The 18,577-nt window shown below is 30.9% G+C and overlaps 4 protein-coding genes across 7 annotated transcripts; all 4 read left to right on the plus strand.

Annotated features, from left to right (window-relative positions):
* The first annotated feature begins 381 nt into the window (after positions 1–381).
* LOC148936552 (histone-lysine N-methyltransferase SETMAR-like) lies at positions 382–1,078 on the plus strand. Its single transcript, XM_089075996.1, has 2 exons — positions 382–687; positions 893–1,078. The coding sequence occupies exons 1-2, from the start codon at positions 382–384 to the stop codon at positions 1,076–1,078; spliced, it is 492 nt and encodes a 163-aa protein (XP_088932122.1).
* A 2,436-nt stretch (positions 1,079–3,514) lies between these two features.
* On the plus strand, positions 3,515–11,353 carry LOC105425967 (uncharacterized). Of its 3 annotated transcripts, none has more exons than XM_011637000.3 (14): positions 3,515–3,788; positions 4,979–5,180; positions 5,703–5,841; positions 6,177–6,307; positions 6,714–6,848; positions 6,966–7,130; positions 7,221–7,309; positions 7,843–8,020; positions 8,107–8,329; positions 8,478–8,639; positions 8,777–8,931; positions 9,223–9,458; positions 9,713–9,917; positions 10,436–11,353. In XM_011637000.3, the coding sequence occupies exons 2-14, from the start codon at positions 5,105–5,107 to the stop codon at positions 10,672–10,674; spliced, it is 2,133 nt and encodes a 710-aa protein (XP_011635302.2). In that variant the 5' UTR covers positions 3,515–3,788; positions 4,979–5,104; the 3' UTR covers positions 10,675–11,353. The 3 variants fall into 3 exon arrangements, with proteins under 3 accessions (XP_011635302.2, XP_011635301.2, XP_088932397.1); XM_011636999.3 differs by having other exon boundaries at positions 3,515–3,778; XM_089076271.1 differs by having other exon boundaries at positions 3,516–3,778; positions 9,713–9,784; positions 10,436–10,625.
* Positions 11,354–13,940: 2,587 nt separating this feature from the next.
* LOC105425966 (uncharacterized) lies at positions 13,941–15,665 on the plus strand. Of its 2 annotated transcripts, XM_011636998.3 has the most exons (4): positions 13,941–14,141; positions 14,660–14,917; positions 15,146–15,259; positions 15,394–15,665. In XM_011636998.3, the coding sequence occupies exons 1-3, from the start codon at positions 14,123–14,125 to the stop codon at positions 15,202–15,204; spliced, it is 336 nt and encodes a 111-aa protein (XP_011635300.2). In that variant the 5' UTR covers positions 13,941–14,122; the 3' UTR covers positions 15,205–15,259; positions 15,394–15,665. The 2 variants fall into 2 exon arrangements, with proteins under 2 accessions (XP_011635300.2, XP_088932398.1); XM_089076272.1 differs by lacking the exon at positions 13,941–14,141 and having other exon boundaries at positions 14,620–14,917.
* Positions 15,666–16,626: 961 nt separating this feature from the next.
* On the plus strand, positions 16,627–18,257 carry LOC105425965 (uncharacterized). The gene is made up of 5 exons (XM_011636997.2): positions 16,627–16,784; positions 16,893–16,930; positions 17,343–17,516; positions 17,745–17,835; positions 18,127–18,257. Exons 1-5 carry the CDS (start codon positions 16,763–16,765, stop codon positions 18,165–18,167), a joined length of 366 nt encoding a protein of 121 aa, XP_011635299.1. The 5' UTR covers positions 16,627–16,762; the 3' UTR covers positions 18,168–18,257.
* The last annotated feature ends 320 nt before the right edge of the window (positions 18,258–18,577 follow it).

Below are 18,577 nucleotides of genomic sequence, written 5' to 3' on the forward strand. Positions count from 1 at the left end.
CAGAGGAATGATAAAATATCTGATATTCGAAGAGAATATTTTGATTACATGATCTAAAACTGCTCTTGATTGGTTTTCAAAATGAGCCAACACAAGATCACGCAAGAAAAATAGCACCGGATTTATCATAAAAAAATCCAGTAGACCAATCAACAGCGTAGCCAGCAGGCTATACAATTTCCAGCACAGTTAACCAGCAAAATAGCCAGCACAGGAGCACGTGAGCAACCCAATAGCCAAAAAAGCACCATGTGTCGCCGGCTTTGAAATAGATTGATCATAGATTTAAACGATACCAACGCATTCAATTAAATTTGAAAATGAGTGAAAATCAGGAACATTTCCGACACATTTTACTTTTTTATTATAAAAAAGGGAAGAATGCTGCGCAAGCTGCAGAAAAAAATTTGTCGTATTTATGGAGAGGATGCTCCAACTAGACAAACAGCAGCGAATTGGTTTCGTCGATTTCGAGATGGAAATTTCGATGTCAAAGATGCACATCGTTCTGGTCGGCCTATTGTGGAAAATGTCGATGAAATCTTCCAAAAAATTGAAGAAAATCGTTATGTGAGCAGCTATGACATAGCTGAGGAGCTAAACATTGATCATAAAACTGTTTTGGGGCACTTGCGCAAGGCTGGATACATAAAGAAGCTCGATGTTTGGGTGTCACATGATTTGATGGTAAAAAATTTAATGGATCGAATTTCCATTTGCGAATCGCTGCTGAAACGAAACGAAATTGAGCCTTTTCTGAAAAGATTGATAACGGGCGATGAAAAGTAGATAACATATGATAATAATGTTCGAAAAAAATCGATGTCGAAACGAGATGAGGCACCACAAACAATCGCAAAGCCCATTGATGCTGTATGTCTGGTGGGACTAGAAAGGAGTCGTTTATTATGAACTCTTGCCGCCAGGCAAAACGATTGATTCTGATCTCTACTGTCAACAATTAATGCGATTGGAGCAATCTATTCAGGAAAAGCGGCCAGAATTGATCAATGGAAAAGGTGTTGTCTTCCATCATGACAACACCATCATGACAACACTAGGCCACACACATCTTTGATGATTCGACAAAAATTGAGAGAGCTTGGCTGGAAAATTTTGATGCATCCATCGTATAATCCTGATTTTACACCGTCCGATTACCATTTGTTTCGGTCTTTGCAGAACTCTCTTAATGGAATAAACTTGACTTCAAAAGAAAGCTGCGAAAATCATTTATCTCGGTTTTTTTTTTTACCAAGAAATCACAAAAGTTCTACACCGATGGAATAATGGCTCTATCCGAAAAATGGCAGAAGATTATTGATCAAACGGCACATATTTGGTTTAATAAAAAGTTTGTAAACAATTTAAAAAATATGTTTCAATTATGCTCCAACTTGTAAAAAGACTTTTGCTTTAACGCAATATTTGCACACACTTTTATTTGAATAATAAAGATATATTTGCATTTAAATGCAATTTGTTATTATTTACTCGTTTAAAATTCTACATGCCATTTTATTTGTAATGAGAACATTCTATTTGTAATGAGAAAACGACTTTCATTTATATCAATGGCATCGTCGTTGCTCATTGGAAAACGATGAGATCGATTTACATCAAATTGACATCGAATCAATTGCATTTATTGTTGAACGTACCATTCAGATCCAAATTGTATTATGCAGGCTGTGATACCGAAAGAGCAATTGTATCGTATAATTTAGAATCATTGGGCATTTAAAAATTCTAAAAAGACATTTAAGGAATTATTTTAAAAAATTTAACAAGAGTTAACAAAATAAAATAATCACGAAATAAAAAATAGAGTTAAGAAAATTAAAAGAAGAATGCAATAAAAAATTGCCTATTAAAAAAATAATTTTTGAGACAAAATAAAAATTATTTTTTATTAATATAGAAGTATATATAATATATGATATTATAATAGTAATTAAGATAATATCTAAATAAGAAAAATATAAACTTTATTTTTTTTTGCATTTATTGAAACGACTTGGATATCTTGGAGAAAAGTTATAGAGAGAAAGTTACATCTCTATTTCTTCATAGCTTTAATGTCATGAGTCCGCAAAATGTAATATCGGATAATGTTTATTACACTCAGTTTGCAATTTATTATGAGAAATGCGTTATTTACGTAAGACCATCATACCCGCAGGTTGATGTACTTTTAAACTGACAAAATCAACAAGATTTCTCTTATGTTTAGTAATAAGAGTACTAACGTAACGGATGATAAGAATGAAAGTAAAATGCCTTCAATAAGAGCAAAGAATTTATTTAGAAATGACAATGAAATAAAAATATTTTTTATTTTGTATATAATATTTTATTTTATAAAATACTAATAATTCTGTTTTTAATTTAGAATTTATTTGCTTGTAAACAACTATTCATTGTAAAAATAAAGTAATTAAAATCAATCGATGATTATTTTGCAATATCAAATATATATAATTTTTCACATATTAATTTAATATTTAATTTTCTTTCTTTACACCATATGCAATTACGTTGTGCAAACTCAATAATTTTTTTCTTTTTTTTCTGCAATACAGTTTCTCTTAGATAATTCGTTAAAATTACATTAAAATTATTACAATTTAGAATTTCGAGATATCCCAAATAATTCGAGCTATTTTGTAATAGCCGTTAATCTATTTTTCTTTAAAAAGAAATATGCCTATTGGAATGTGTTATTATCGGATAACGAAATTTCGTGAAAGCAATGTATATGTACAATGTTTCATTATATCATATCGTTGTTACGTTTATGGAAGTCTCTTATTTTTTGAAATGCTGTTAAATCTACTGTCTTATTGTATCGATGTATGTGCCACTGACTAACGAGCGTAAACGATGCCAGGTAGTTACATAAAACGAAGGACGCAGCTTTTGATGCTTGCCATCGATATAGGCTTCCGATGTTCGTTCAATTCTGGCTACCATGGGAAACTGTTAATATTGCAACAATACGGACAAAGTCCGGCTTTGAGTCTCTAGATCGTATATTTCTTCAATTGGAATAATAAATCTTTTTTTCATAATCATAATCATCCTCTTTCCTAAACGTAGATTTTATGAAAATTGATTCGAACCTGGCATCTGGAGTTATATTTATAACTTCTCGCAAGTTTCTCAGATCCAGAGCAATTTAATATTACATCTTTAAACGTAATGTCAGAAGTCGATAGTAAACTCGTCTTTTGCTTCGAGTATGAGTAAGTTTGCAGCGATAACGTCGCAACGAAGGCCGAATTTATGTCAACGCTGAGCGAACATCGCACACTTGGACGGCGCGGAACATCCCAGATAATCGTTTGCCGACCTCGCCATCGTTCTTTTTTTTTCTCTCTCTCTCGCTCTCTCTCTCTCTCTCTCTCTCTCTCTCTCTCTCGTTTTTTTTTTTTTAACGACAATGCTGGTGAATGGGTGGACGGTGCCGGTATTTACCCAGCCGCATCCGATCGTTCCGATCACACAGGTACAGAGGCGGATGGAATGCCCCTCTGCTCTTCCTCGTCGTATCCGCCGCCGAGGTACGACACACGCCGATTGCTTTTCATTTCGTTACGTGTCCGCTTCGCAGTCGCACGGTATAAGCCGGCATACATTCCGGCATCGATCTCACTCTCCGCCGGTAAAACGAAAGGACGGATGTCCATCGAGAGTGAATCGCGAGCGCAGCTCGATGAGAAGCGCATGAAGCTGAAGCCGCGGAGGAGGTGCACCAATCTTTAAGCCGATCGGCGATGTACGTTTCAGTTAAGTACGATGGTCGAATGATCGCTAGGTAAAGCTTAAGACGCATAGATGTTTGCGTAAAGCGTAAAAGCGCGCGAGTAAACGCTGTCAAAGTGCGAAGAGCAGGAGACTCGATCTCGCTACTCTTAAAAGAGATAAATCTCGAAGAGAAGAAGATCGCGAGTTTGATCCTTTCGTTCAAAGATTGAATCTTAGAATGTCCATATACTTGTTTCTTGTATCCTAATATTTTTACAATTCGGTTCTTGAATACTGTTTTTCATTTAAAGTAAATTTTGTAAACTTTTCTTCGTGGAATTTTTATAGAATGTAATGTTACATTATTACAGAAATACTTGAAATAATCGATGCAAATTATGGATTTTGTATGTACTTTGTTTATATACAAAATTTATATCTCATAATATTCTATAAATTTTATTTTTTAAATAAAAATAAAATTGCGAGATATAGACTCTTGAAGAATCTTTTTCACTTGCGTTTTAAACTTATCAGCTGAATTACGTATGAATGCAAAAATAGCTCAACTACTTCCCTGCTTTTAACTATTTTCCGTTATCCTTCATCATTATTTTAAGTATAAACCGTCATCAATATAATAGTTGCGTTACACGCTTGATTGCATTAATGATGTATGACTACTTAACAAAGGCATTTAATAATATGATCCGTATCAAGTTTTTCAATCTTTATAAATGAAAAGATGTTCTCTTCTCAAGAGAACGTTGAATTATAATTATAAAAAGAAAAAAAATTATTGTACAATATAAACGCGGATATTTCTACCATTTCTGATAGAATAAATTTTTGTGACGATAGATGGTAAGCAATTCATAGCGATATTTACTTTCTAAATTTATTTCTTCTTCGTTGAAATTTACATTCAACAAAATAAATTGTATTATAAACTGTTATCGTGCAAATTATGTCGTGCGCTTACGTCGTGATGAGAGATAGCGAAAAACGTGAGGTAAAAACGACACTTTAAAAACTTATTTATAAGAAACATTATCTCTTTAAAACCTTGAAGTTAAGAGGGAGAAGTTAAAGAAGTCCGCTAACGCGGATGATTGCGTTTGACCGCTTTTCCGACTCGACGGCAAGCTTACTCGACCTGATGTTACGCGTACCAATTTCAGCTTTTTACACGTGATGGTAGCACGTGATTATGTAACGACATTTGCATTAGGTACACAACAGTGGCGTGATTAGAAGCAGGAGATGTCGTTCAGGAGATAGAGCAATTTAGGAAGTTCCTGAAAAACGATTTCTCGCAATTTAATCTTGCCTCTCCCCCCTCCTCGCCGTCTTTGCAATGCAAAGATACAAGATGACAACATTACGTTTCGCCGGTATGATTTTTGCTTGCTGCATTGTTTCGGCAAACACAGGTAAAAAAATCAACATTGTATACACGCGCTGTGAAAAATAATGCATTGCCACAAATATTAGTTTGATAATATTAGTTTCAATAATATTCAATAATAAGTTATAGTTAAAAAATAAAACGTAGAATAAAAAAAAATAATAGATTGTTCTCGCTAAGAAAATACGTTTTTTTTTTTTTTTTTAATCAGACTTAACATTTTTCGAAAAAGTTAAAGTATTTATTACACCTTAATTGATTTCGTCTGTCTACCAAACGAAAGTTAATGTACTATTCGATTTAATTACTTTTACTCATTATTTTATTTTGATAAAAAGGTCTTTTTTTCTTTTGCTTTGTGATATATTAACTTTCAGTCGCAAAATATGTTTAGACAATCGTGCATTCATGAATTGCAAATGCAGTTGTGTTCTCTTTATCTAGCATCAGCGCTAGCGCGAGGTTCGCGATATTTTATAGGTATGACTCAATAAGGCTGTTTAACTGCAGCTCGTACATTTACAAAGCGTTTATCTATGCCCTTCAGGTTCGTCTCAGAGTTGTCAGAATCAAGATATGGGATGGGAAAAAATTGCTGGAGCCAAACCAGCAAACGCTGTAGAGACTGTATTGTATAGAAACGGTGCCATAGGTAACAACGGTATCATCGCATCTTGCTTTAATAGGTGATTCATCAATTGAGATATTTTTTTCCTTCCTATAAATTTAATCATATGCCAACTAAATTGCTTATTCCAAGAACTATGTAAATGTATCTTTAATTGCAATCTTTAAGTATGCACATAGATACTTTTCATACGTACTTGTTTTGTGATAGATTAACATATTATGTTAATACTTGTTACATGCGAAAAAATTAACAGCACGTTGGTTCAGTATATTTACAATAAGAAATATTAATTACAATTTTTTTACAAGAAGTGTGATTGTTATATATCTTAAATGTAATTATTGCCAAAATGCGCAAAAATATGTAGACTGTTTGATTTGTTTATTATAGATGTAAAAGTCTGAATTGCACAGCTTTTGTGGTCGATTTTGCGAGGAGCATCTGTTATAGTGTGCAAGTAAAAAGTGAGGAACTTATTCCGGAAACAAACGCCACGCTTTTTCATAAAATCTGTATTAAAGGTAAAATTATTTTCTCTTTCTCTCTCTCTCTCTCTCTCTCTCTCTCTCTCTCTCTCTCTCTCCCCCTCTCTTTCCCTCTCTCTTTCTGTCTGATATTTGAAATATTATTAAATTATTACTTTTTATTTCAGCTAAATAATTTTAATTAATTTTTTCTTATTTTTATATAGATTATAAATTAAATAACGTTAGGGAGCATGTGTTAGTGACAGCATAAAATTGAGATCAGCATGAAAATTAAGATCGTTAACATGTTGTTACGTTTAAAATTGCAGTTATTTGAGAAAAAGAAAGAAAAAGCCTTAAAAATGTTTGTAATTTCTCACTCTCGGAGAAAAACATTTTTGGGAGCAATATTCTTTTCTGGAAACGCATTTATTCAAATTCTTTACTTTTACATTTTCAGTCCCACCGAGCTGCAAACAGCAGAGATTATGGCAAATAGAGAGAACGTTAGGAGCAATTTTGAAAGAGGGGCAGTCCGGCTGGTTTCATCAAGCATTAAAAAGAAGCGAATGTTATGAGAAATGTTTGCAAGCGAGTATGTATTCCGCAGAATACTTAGCATGCAACAATGCTAAGAAATTTACACTTTAAACGAGTCGCAAATGTCAAGAAATGTCAACGAAGTGTGTATGAACAATTTGAATAATTTCAGGAGACGAATGTGCATCCGCCCAATACCGTACGGGTGAGCCTTTAACACTTGACGATACCATTGGTACATGTTCGCTATCGATGCTCGAAAGGGGTACCAGGCCGCAAGCTTACAGATCGTCGATGTATCGGGATGAATATTTACAAGATCAGTGCCACAACACATGTAAGTCGATAAACCGATCTGTCTTTCTATAAATCGCAAGATCGTGTTGTATTTAAATTAAATTTAATTATTCCACCATTCTTCGTACAGTCAAGAAGAGCTATTGTTCCTACGCGGAATTTCGGAACGTATCATTGCCATACTCAGATGTGGCGTTATCGGGACTGGACGTGAAACAGGTATTTCTTGTATTTCCCGATGGAAAATTTTGTGTTGAAATTCTTTCTTAATTGATTCCATTATCTTTTCAACCATTATTATTATCATTACCACCATTACTACCATTTCGTTATCATTTCAACATTTTTTATTACTTTTCAAAAATTAACAGTATATACATTCACTTTTCTTATATTTCACAATATTACATTAAATTTTATAAGAAAAATTATGATCCATTTTGAAACATATTCAGTAATTTTTCATTTTAAATAACTATAACTTTCATTTTATTTTTCATCGATTTTATAGTGTACTGCCATATTTGTCTTTATGAAATTTAATATAATACTTTGAAATAAGGAAAGAATAGTAGTTGAGATTTTTAAAAATATTATGTAAAATTTACTACATAAATTGCGAAAATTGCGTATATTTATTGAATAATAATGAAATTGATTCAATTCAGGGAAAATTTCAGCAAATAATTTCTATTAGGGTTTCCTGTCGTTTTCGCAGAATCAGTTCTGCTATTCGATCATGATTCTTTTAGTGTGAGGAAAGATGTGACCGCAGCGAGGATGGTTTCATATGCAGGGCTTATACCGTCGACTATTCGGAAAAAAAACCGCTCTGTCTCTTGCACTCCGACGACACAATCGCTCTTGGAACTAGTTCGCTGGTTGTCAGACCTAACGTAGTCTACAAAGAGCAAGAGCCCTGCCTAAATCGTACGTTTGCGAATAATTTTACAAATTTTTTATTGTTCATTTGTTTTGTTATTTTCCACGTACTGAGGTACCTTGTTTCGCTTTAGTGAAAGTGGAATGCGGCGAATCAACCATGACAATCACACTAACCACCATGGAGCCCTTTATAGGACGGATGTACGTGAGTGGACACGGAGACACTTGTGGCGTTAATGGAATTGGAAATAACGTTACAACATTGAAATTATTGCTACCAAAGAAGGAACAAATCGATAAACAAGAGATCCCATGCGGTCTCACCCCTGCGTTCTCCATTGACAAAGACAACCGGTACTTAATCCTGAAATCATCTGATTAACTCGTTCAGCCTCGAATTATCGGCAAATGAAATAAAAGAAAAAAAAAAAAGAAAAAGAATTTTGCTGAGTAAATTAATCACTAATCTTAAATTAAAATTCACCATCTCTTATTTTTGCAGGACGCACATATTGGTTTGGGCCATCATTGTGATACAGTATAATCCAATCATTCAACGATTGGGAGATCAGTCGGTGAGAGTCGGATGCTCCTTAGACGATAGCAATCTTCCGGAACCGAGGAATGTGACCGTTCAATCGAAATTCACTTTTATAGATCCAAAGTAAGTATAGGCTTTTCTTCGTATAGAATTGTTTGAAACCTTTTTTAACGAATGATATTCGTTTTCGGTAATTTGATTTTTTGTCTTAATTCTGTGATAAGTGTCCCCGATATTCCGGCTCTGGTTGCTTTTTTTAGTGCAGGCGTACCACCGGTTGGATCAATTGTAGTGAATACATCGACCGAAGTGCCAGTAGTAACAATGAGAATTCTCAACGAAGACAATACAGATGCGGTCGTTACCCAATTGGGACAGAAGCTAACACTAAGAATTGAAATTCATCCCGTAAACGGTGAATATTCTTTTCGTAACGTTTTTATATTTAGAATTTTTCCAGTTTTGTTCTGGTATTATTCTTTATTATTGAATTTTTTGAATTTTAATTAGAACGTTTATTAATAAGGATATTAAAGCGTGTTAAAACGTATTAAAATACTAAAGTGTTAAAGTAATGTAAAGAATGTTAATTAATGATGTTTTAATTAAAAGATGCTCACAATGTAAAATATTTTTAATTCAATTTTAACTGTGTAAAGTTTTATTTCGACCAAAAAAAAAGTGATATAATTCTTCGGTTTGACAGGAACTTACGATATCGCAGCTGGACACCTTGTAGCTAGTAGCGCATCTGGGGAATCTTCATATCTTCTTCTCGACGAAGTTGGATGTCCAACGGATCCGGCAACCTTTCCTGCACTGTTAAAGGATCCGATAGATAACCGTTCTTTGATCTCAACGTTTACTGCCTTCAAATTTCCTGATAGTCAAATTGTTCGGTTTAATGTCATCGTTCGGTTTTGTGTTGAAGAATGTGAACCGGTAAGTAAGGCTATTCTTTTTAATATATTTAATGAGTCATAATTATATTACAGGAATAATATTATAATAAAATATAATTATTAATATAAAATAGATATTATGATAAAATTTTAATTGTTTAACAATTACATCTCACAAAAAATATTAATATAAGTTTTTAAATATAAATTAATTTAGCATCTTTGTAGAAATTGTAGCTATTATTATTGATGATAAAATTAAATATTAATTAATACTTATGATTTTTTTTGAAGGCCACATGTAGAGGAGGACAGATCTCGTATGGCAGAAGGAGACGATCGATCGAGCAGCCAGTCGTCGCCGAGGTAACAGAAATTTTCAGAAACCTCACACCTGCAGAATTATCATTACAGCTATCTATCGTCGTTCAAAGCCCAATGATAACGGCCGATCATTTATCCAGAGAAAATCCTGATACGCTTTTGATCACCGATGGAAGTGAGTTTAACATCAGTATCGCTACATCCATCAAGCGTCGGAAACTTCACAGTTCTAATGATTCAATCTGCATCTCTAAATCCTATCCCAGATAGCTAAATCTACAAAAGATTTTGCGCAGTGTCTATTGCCAACTCTGTAAGCAGCTTGCTAGCAGAAATACAATAGAATTTGATAATCAGAGTATGACAAACTGATGGCAAAGATTTGAGCATTTGTCGTTCCAATGTATTTAAATAGAACATACTGCAGCTTTTCGATTTCTGCTGCTTTGATTCTGCCGCCAAATCTGCTGCCCTGTTCTGTAGGTCTTGCCAGCAGAATCTAAGTTGAATGTGGACGCCTGATTGACTATTGATATGTTCTAATCGAGTCTGCTAGTTGACATACTGCTAGCATTTTGCTTATGTATATTTAGTATATAGTATATAGTATAATAGTATAATAGTATAATAAGTTGAGTATGTATATTTATAATAAAATTACTAGAATTGTACGAATTTTGTCTTTTTTTTCAGACGGTCTCTTCTGTATGGATCCCGCTCTGGCTTTGGGGCTTCTGATTGTTTGGCTAATAATCCAGATTTTACTCACTGTCGGCTGCATTTTAGCGGTTGGTCGCTATAGGAGGATGGCCGTAGAAGCCGAAGAGGACAGAGCTGATATATTGGCAGCGCATCTTTACGGGATTCACAGAGGAAACTTCGAAACACGAAGGGTCAGATGGGCCGATCGAAATGATTCTCCAATCGGATAATAGATTTTTTTCTCAAGTGAAAATAGATTTTCCAAGTGAAAATAATTAAATAAAAAAACCAAAGTAAAAACAAAGTCAACAAAGTATTATTTAAGAAATATATAAATATATTTGTTTATATTATATATATATATATATATATATATATACTGCAGTATATTGCATATAGTATACATAAATGTTTACTTTTTTGTTTGCCACTTTTATCTTCTTAATGAAACATTTATTATCATAAGTTGTACAATAAAAATTGTAAGTTGTCCAGTTCTGCCTATCAAGCAGCATCTATAAGAAGCAAATTTCACATGTGTAAATGTTGAATACTGTATATTGAATGTTTTAATGCGTTTATCTCTTAATTGCACTGCCTTATATTGTAATTACGTGTAAGATGTTTTTTATTTTGTATTTCATTAGATAAAAATTATTAAATGTATAAATATCGTGGGATATACTAAGGGAAGTGCGATAGATACCGCACCAGAACATAATGTTATGAAGCTCTAAAATTCCAATCAAAAATATAATTTTTTATTTGTTACTAATTATTTTTTAATAGTATAGGTAATGTTACAAATTTTAAAATTTCTCTTTAAGTTTCTTTAATATTAAATTTGAATACATAAAAATTTCTTTCTCCTCTTTACACAGCTTGCTAAATATATTTGTTATTGTAAAATTTATTTTTAAATTGCTTTCATCCTATCTGTAAAATTTTATAAACATCTCTTAAATGTGAATTCCTAGCTCGTATTGATTCTTGCGTTTTTGAATTCTTGTTATTCTTTTATTATAGAAAACATCTTAGAATATGTTTCCCATTATGTTTTCCCTAATCTATTTTTTTTCTTTTTCTTTTATTATATTTTTAAAATGTTTGTGTTAATATTCATTATTCTCTTATTAATCTTATTAATGTTATCTAAGCGTTATATTTTATTTGTTATAATTTATGTATTGTTTTAAAGCGCTTGAGGGGATGCAATTCTAGAGCGCTAATAAACAATATTTATTTATTAACAGAAAAACTACTTTTTTAATATCAATTTTTTATATAAGACATTAATATGAGTTTAAGAGTTTAAACAATATAAATAATTGAGATTAATTAAAAGTGTTGCTAAAAATAACATAGTATTTTTTAACATAGTACTAAAAAATATCAGTTTGATTCCTATTTTAGTATTAAAGCAAAAAATTCGTTTTTCAAGCAATAAATTAAATATAGTCTGCTTTTCAGTCAATGTCATCAATAAATATTTTCATTATTATTTTTACGAGTTATTCGACAAAAAATATTCTTCTTTAGATTCTTTAGAAATAGAAAACATGTGAGCAAAAGGTTCGACTCAAACGTTCAAAAATATGAAAGGGTGCAAAAATTAATTTGCTCGTACTTTTCTATTTCTATATAAAAAATTTGTTGTTGTCAAGCGGTGGGTTATATCGTTCGGTTGGCATAGCTCACTCATTTTCCAAATGAACCTTAATTGTTTCGGCTTCGCTTCGGCTTCACTAAATTTATTTTGGCTATATCGATACATTTTACATGCGTTACGGATCGAATAGTGGGGAATAATGATCCCTAATGATCTGATAGTTTTATATAATGCATCTCATGTTGTTTTTATGCACAGTGCGCACTACATGAAGCATGTGTCTCACTGAAGATATATCTGTTTAATAAATGACGTTAATTGAATGAATTTTACATAATAATAATCTTTTTATTAAGCGTCGGAGAAAAAATGGTTCAGAACTTTGAGACTTGTTTTTCGTTCAGAAATAACGCTGTGTAATTTGTAAATGCTGAAATGTGAATCCTGAATATAACTGTCCCGACAATGTTTTATCATCAGATATTAATATTGCTATAAATAAAAATTATGCACAAATATATAAAAAGCTTTGCTATTAGCAAGCATAAGCGATGTTGTTATGTCTAGTCTTGATCTGTGACCTAATCCGCATGTAAATTAAATTATATATCACACAGAAATACATAAATTTCAGCAGATAAAAGTAATTATCGTCCCCATCTAAAAAAAAATATTCAAAATAACATAGTCTTTCATAAATTTTCCGAATAATTTCAAGTTATTGTAAGACCTGTTTTTCTGATTTATTCAGAAAGATTATTCAAATCTTGATTATTCAAGATTTTTTTAAGAAAACGAACTTATGATATATTCACAGTACAATTTTTCTTTCATTAAAAATACAAAATTTAAGTTTATGTTAATCTTTGCTTGCCTGATAACAGACATCAGAAGTGAAAATATCTGTGCAGATGATTTCTGTAATTTATAATCAAATGTACAATATCTTTTATTAGTTAAAATTTATAGACCGAAAGTCGTATTTGTTATCGATACAAGATTTGTTGTTTTAAATATTAATTAATTGATATTTAATTTGTGTTTTTTAAAAAGAAACTTTGAAGTTATTTTTTTGAATATGAAAAACATATTGAAGACAAAGATTTAACAAAACTAAAAATTTTATTTTGTATGTTTTATGAATTTGCTTTGTATGGATTATTTTCATTTTGAGAATATTATTTATGTAAATAATTTTCAGGTTAAAAAAATTTCGCATAAATTTCCTTAATTCTGACGTCATGCTGAATAAAGCTGACGCATGTTAAATTTCTGAAAAGTACTTGTAGATGCAGGAAGTATATGCAGGAAATTGATAGTTCTGTGTACGCGTGTGAAAGAGAGATGAATGACTTGCTTTTAATGTTTATCTAGAGAGAGAGAGAGAGAGAGAGAGAAGAAGAGAAAGAGAAAGAGAGCTTCAAGGTTATTAATTCTTGTCTAGATGTTATATGATGATAAAGAAAAAATTATTGTTACATAATCACGATTTTCACACATTTGTCATTTTTGTTTTTACCAATAAGACATTACATTGTCTTTTATGAAATAAATAGAAATACAAGCAAAATCGATTTATTGCTTGATACCAATTAAAAACTGGATTATTTAAAACTCAGATTCTGTAATAAAAAAGAATATATAATAAGATAATAAATCATCATGGCCTCATATAATTTCATTATGCAAATTAAATGTATCAACTGAAGGTTCAAGAATAAAATAAAATTCTGATCTGTTTTTTCATAATAACTTGTACGCAACGATAAAAACGGGGCAGCCCGTAAATGGCTGTCATTAGATGCGTGAAATCCACGTTAATGCAACGAGTACGCAATGTGGATATCCCCGCCGCTTACAGCGTTTGTCTCTTACCGGTTTTTTTCCTATATAAGGAAACATACGTCAAGCTATATAGTATAAACAGATAAGAGAGAACGATCATATAAATCGAAAAGCACACACTAAAGATCGTCATTTGGTTATTGTTTAGTGTATTTAAAACGCTGAAAACGTTGTGTCTTATTCTTTTCTACCATTTTTGAATTTGAAGTTGCACGGATACAAACATGAAATACGTTTATGCAGGTGAGTACAGTATAACAGAAAAGGCCATGCTTTTTTTATAAAGAAAAGTATAAAATATCAAAATTTATGATTATTCCTAGTAAATTAATCAACATTTTCAATTTCCGGAATTTTCCGTTTGATAAAATAAAGTTTGGGACATGATGATTGTTTCATAAATTTGTTCGATTTTTTCTGATATTAAACCGAACATATAAAACAATATAACGATAGTTCTCGATTTTTTTAAATTTTATAAGTAAGTATCTTATTTCCTTAGATTTGTGCATTTTCCTGTAAATTATTGAAATAATAGATTTTTAAAATAATTTCGATGCATTCGAGTTTGCAAAGTATATTTTTCAAAGTTTCGTCAAGTCTTGAAATATTTGAAAAGTAAAATAAACTATTCAATACTTCTCCAAAATGTTACTCATTGGCAGTATTACTCAGTACTGTAATTTCGAGATTTTCGAGTCTCTCCTTGGCAAATTTGCATTAAAACGTGCGTATTATGACACATCGCTTTACTCCTATAGTTGTGCAAGTATTGACTTTGATTTGGTTGGTCGCCTTGGCATTCCCGCAAAGAGACCCGTCGAACGGGATTGACACTGATTCTATAATATTTATGAATGATGAGACGAGCATCACAACGAGCACCACACCGAGCACCACGCAAGGGACAACTAATTGTCCATGTGTCGCAACCGCAGAATACAACCCGGTATGTGGCAGCGACAACGTCACATATTGGAACATGGGAAGATTTAATTGTGCGAAAAGTTGCAATCCACGTAAGTAATCTTATATTACCCTTTTACCGTTCTTTATTTGTTATTAACAATAATAATTGATAACGAACAAAATAATTTAACAGAAATGTATTGTGTTAGTCTTAAATTTGTATATTACTCTCATGAATATTTTCTTCATTACTTCTTTTCGATTATTAAAGAATTTGCTAATTTTTGCTTTCTCTTTCGATTAGTTTCGTATCCAATAACGTTAAATATTTTTTTAAGGACTTGCGATAAGGATAATCAGAGCTTGCGAACCGTACATTCAACAGAGTAGTAATTAAATATCATTTGATTTGCCATTGCTTAGATTGACAAATGTGACAGAACGACATATAGGTATGTATAAATAAGAATCTTTTAATACTGATAAAAGTATATAATATTATTTTATTTTACCTTTTTATGTGTTTTTTTGTATTTATTTTGTTCATACAATATTAAAAATGACACTGTTATTTTAACTGTTGCAGACTTGCACGTGTTTATTAGTGGGAATTCCTGAGATGCAATCAATTATTGATCATTGACATGCCACAAATTCCATACCTTATGTCCTTATTCGATGTATTACATTATATTTAACATATGCATTTTCAGTTTGTTACTATCATTATTTTATATAAAAACTGCTTATTGTATATTTATATTTTACGGCATAATTAAATTATTTTAAGTCATATACGTTAAGTTATGTTTCAATACTAAAAAAGAAAAAATTAAAATACTCATAATGTGTATATAATTATTGCATTCGGATGTCAATTCATTATAGCTATCTATGTATCTTTATTCTTTATATCAAGATACCTCTGCTGTAACTTTAAATAACATTTAATTTTAAAATGCTGCGAGATAAATCATATTATATCTGTCGAGCAATGCGATTGAGGTGATAATTTGGAGGCTGGTAGGATTAATATTCCTGTGCGATTTATAAAAACAAGTCTGAGAAATGAACGCTTGCTCATTGGAACGCAACAATTTGAATAAATCATGGAACAGATTTCTTAAAAAAAAAAAAAATATTTAAAAGAGATTTCTTTTAACAATTTAACGACTAATATATTGACACATTTTGGTAAATCTTTATCGATTCTTTACAATATAAAGCAATACAATATATATTAAGATACTAACATATTAGAATATCGCAAAAAGAATATTATATAAATTATGTTTATAAAGATAAATATAAGTAAAATTTTATTTGAATTGCAAAATCTGAATTGATAAATTTACTTTTAGAAATATTGCAACTTTTATCATTAACGTCTTTAGCAAAATGTATTTCTTTTCAAAACATAATTGTGTTAGGTGCAAAGTTAGAAATAAAAAGTGACAATTTTTTTTATTAAATTAGGTAAAAAGAGTAAGTTTAGTCAAATATTCTATGCGATTGCTAGGACAATAAATTCCGATTTGCGTAATTTTTTGTTAGAAAAAAAAAGAAAAATAAATTTGAAAAGCAATATCGCATAAAATATAGCAAAATTATTTTTTAATCTAAAATTAGATAAGAGGAACTTTACCTAAAATGTTTTAAATATTCTTTTTATTCTAAATATATTTATTTGCTCATTTGTTCATATTTTTTGATTTTTATTTTCGCAAAAAGTTTTGAAAATTAGCACGCAATGAAGAAACTATATTACTTTGCTCTGAGAAATTTCTTGCTTATATGTATTGTGGACTGAACCAACAGTGAGCGACCGGTTCTATAAAAGAAAGTTCAACTCATGCTATCAAACAGTAGATGATCGTACTTTGGTAGATCATCTTGGATATATATACTGTACAACATCGACCAACGGTTTCTTATTTATTAAACTATAGAAAAAAATGTTACTTTGCCTGTTACTAAGTAAGAAAAATCAACCAATTTCAATCATTTTGTGCATAATATTGAGATATTATTTTCATACTTAATTGGTTTAATACAGCTTTAAATAGTGTTTTATAATTTTTATAGTTGTGGCATCGCCGTTTCTCATCACCGCATTTCCACAAGTAAGTATTCATTTTTTTGTGCGATCTTTTATACAGAAAAAAGAAGAAATACTTAAACGAGATTTGAGATACTTAAATAACTAGAGAGCATTGTCATATCTTATGCAAAATATACACATTTGGCGATGGACTATTATTGTCAATTATAGATCGATTGAGTTATAAATAGTTAAGATCTTCTTTACATAATATCTTCATTTTTGCGAATAGAATTATAATAATGCAAAAATCATACATATATTAAAATTTTATTTTCAATATTTTAATATTTAGTTTGATATTCTGAAATCAATAATATATAGTTTTCATAACTGTCGAGTGTTTTGTTTTTAAGAAGTAATATTTTTGAATTTTTAATGAAAGCATTAAAAATATAATACTGTGGAAATTTAATCTACATATCTATATATAGAATACAGGCGTATCTACAGAAACGGTTCAAGTAGATGGTTTTATCTTCGATGGTCCAGTAGCTACAAGGTCACCCAATGAACAAAGAGTTAGTTCTACAACCTCCACAACAACTGCGGCATCTACGACTTCTCTATCTATTGACGATTATAATGCTTGCGTGAATAGATGTCAGGTAATTATAATTTTTTTTTTTCTTATTATGATCAGTTTTATTCAAAGCAAAGCACGGTTTTCAATTCAAGGACAAATCTTCAGAATATTTTTACTTATATGATACAAAAGTCGGTGTAATTCGATTACAATCGATTTTTTAATAATTCTATCTTAACATAAAATCATAAAAAAGATAATAAGTACCGTACACCGATATTCAGCTTATATAACGATATTCTTCTCATAGGTAACACCCGAATATAATCCTGTTTGTGGTTCAGACAACATTGATTACACTAATCCCGGGGGACTAGGCTGCGCGAAAATATGTGGAAAAGGTGAAAAGTGATACTTCACAAAAACAAAATTTTCTTACATATAATAACTGTATCTATTCTATTATATATTTCCAGCATGTTCTAACGTTAATGGAATAATTCTATTAATATTATTCCATTAATGCTAGAACATGCTAAAAACAATATGCATTTTGCAATATATATTTAACGAGCATATTTATACATTAACGGTCTTCACGTCATAAAAAGATCTCTTATATGTAATTATAGGATAATATAACTATTGTATAAACGCATTAGAATATTCAACATTCTATTCAATATTTACAGATGTGACATTGGCCTATTATGGACGTTGCTCAACAGGTTAAATTAAATAATTTATAAACTTCATTATGTAACTAATAATAATAAAAAATGTTTTAATGAGAATAAAAGGCAAATAGAAAAAAAAATTAAAATATTTATACCTCGCACATGCATAGTACGAATTTAATTACGCTTTTAATTGCGAGCCTATTATAAGCATATCGTCACGCATGGTATATCCAATTTTTCATTTATTCTATAAATTTTTTAGTAGTAGACACATGTAAATTCCTGTCGCATTAAGCTTCATTAAGTCCGAATAAAAACACCATTTGTGTGTGATTAATGGCGTTTTCGATTTGCGATGTGCCAAGTTGAATCAAAACACACGAGAAAAAGAGACGAGAAAAAAAGTGACAGAGAAAAAGAATGAAATAAAAAGACGGAATTGAATCGAGTCAGCAAATCGGAA

The sequence above is a fragment of the Pogonomyrmex barbatus genome, unplaced genomic scaffold (assembly GCF_055798465.1).
Source record: "Pogonomyrmex barbatus isolate J1 unplaced genomic scaffold, ASM5579846v1 scaffold2, whole genome shotgun sequence".
Taxonomy (NCBI): domain Eukaryota; kingdom Metazoa; phylum Arthropoda; class Insecta; order Hymenoptera; family Formicidae; genus Pogonomyrmex; species Pogonomyrmex barbatus.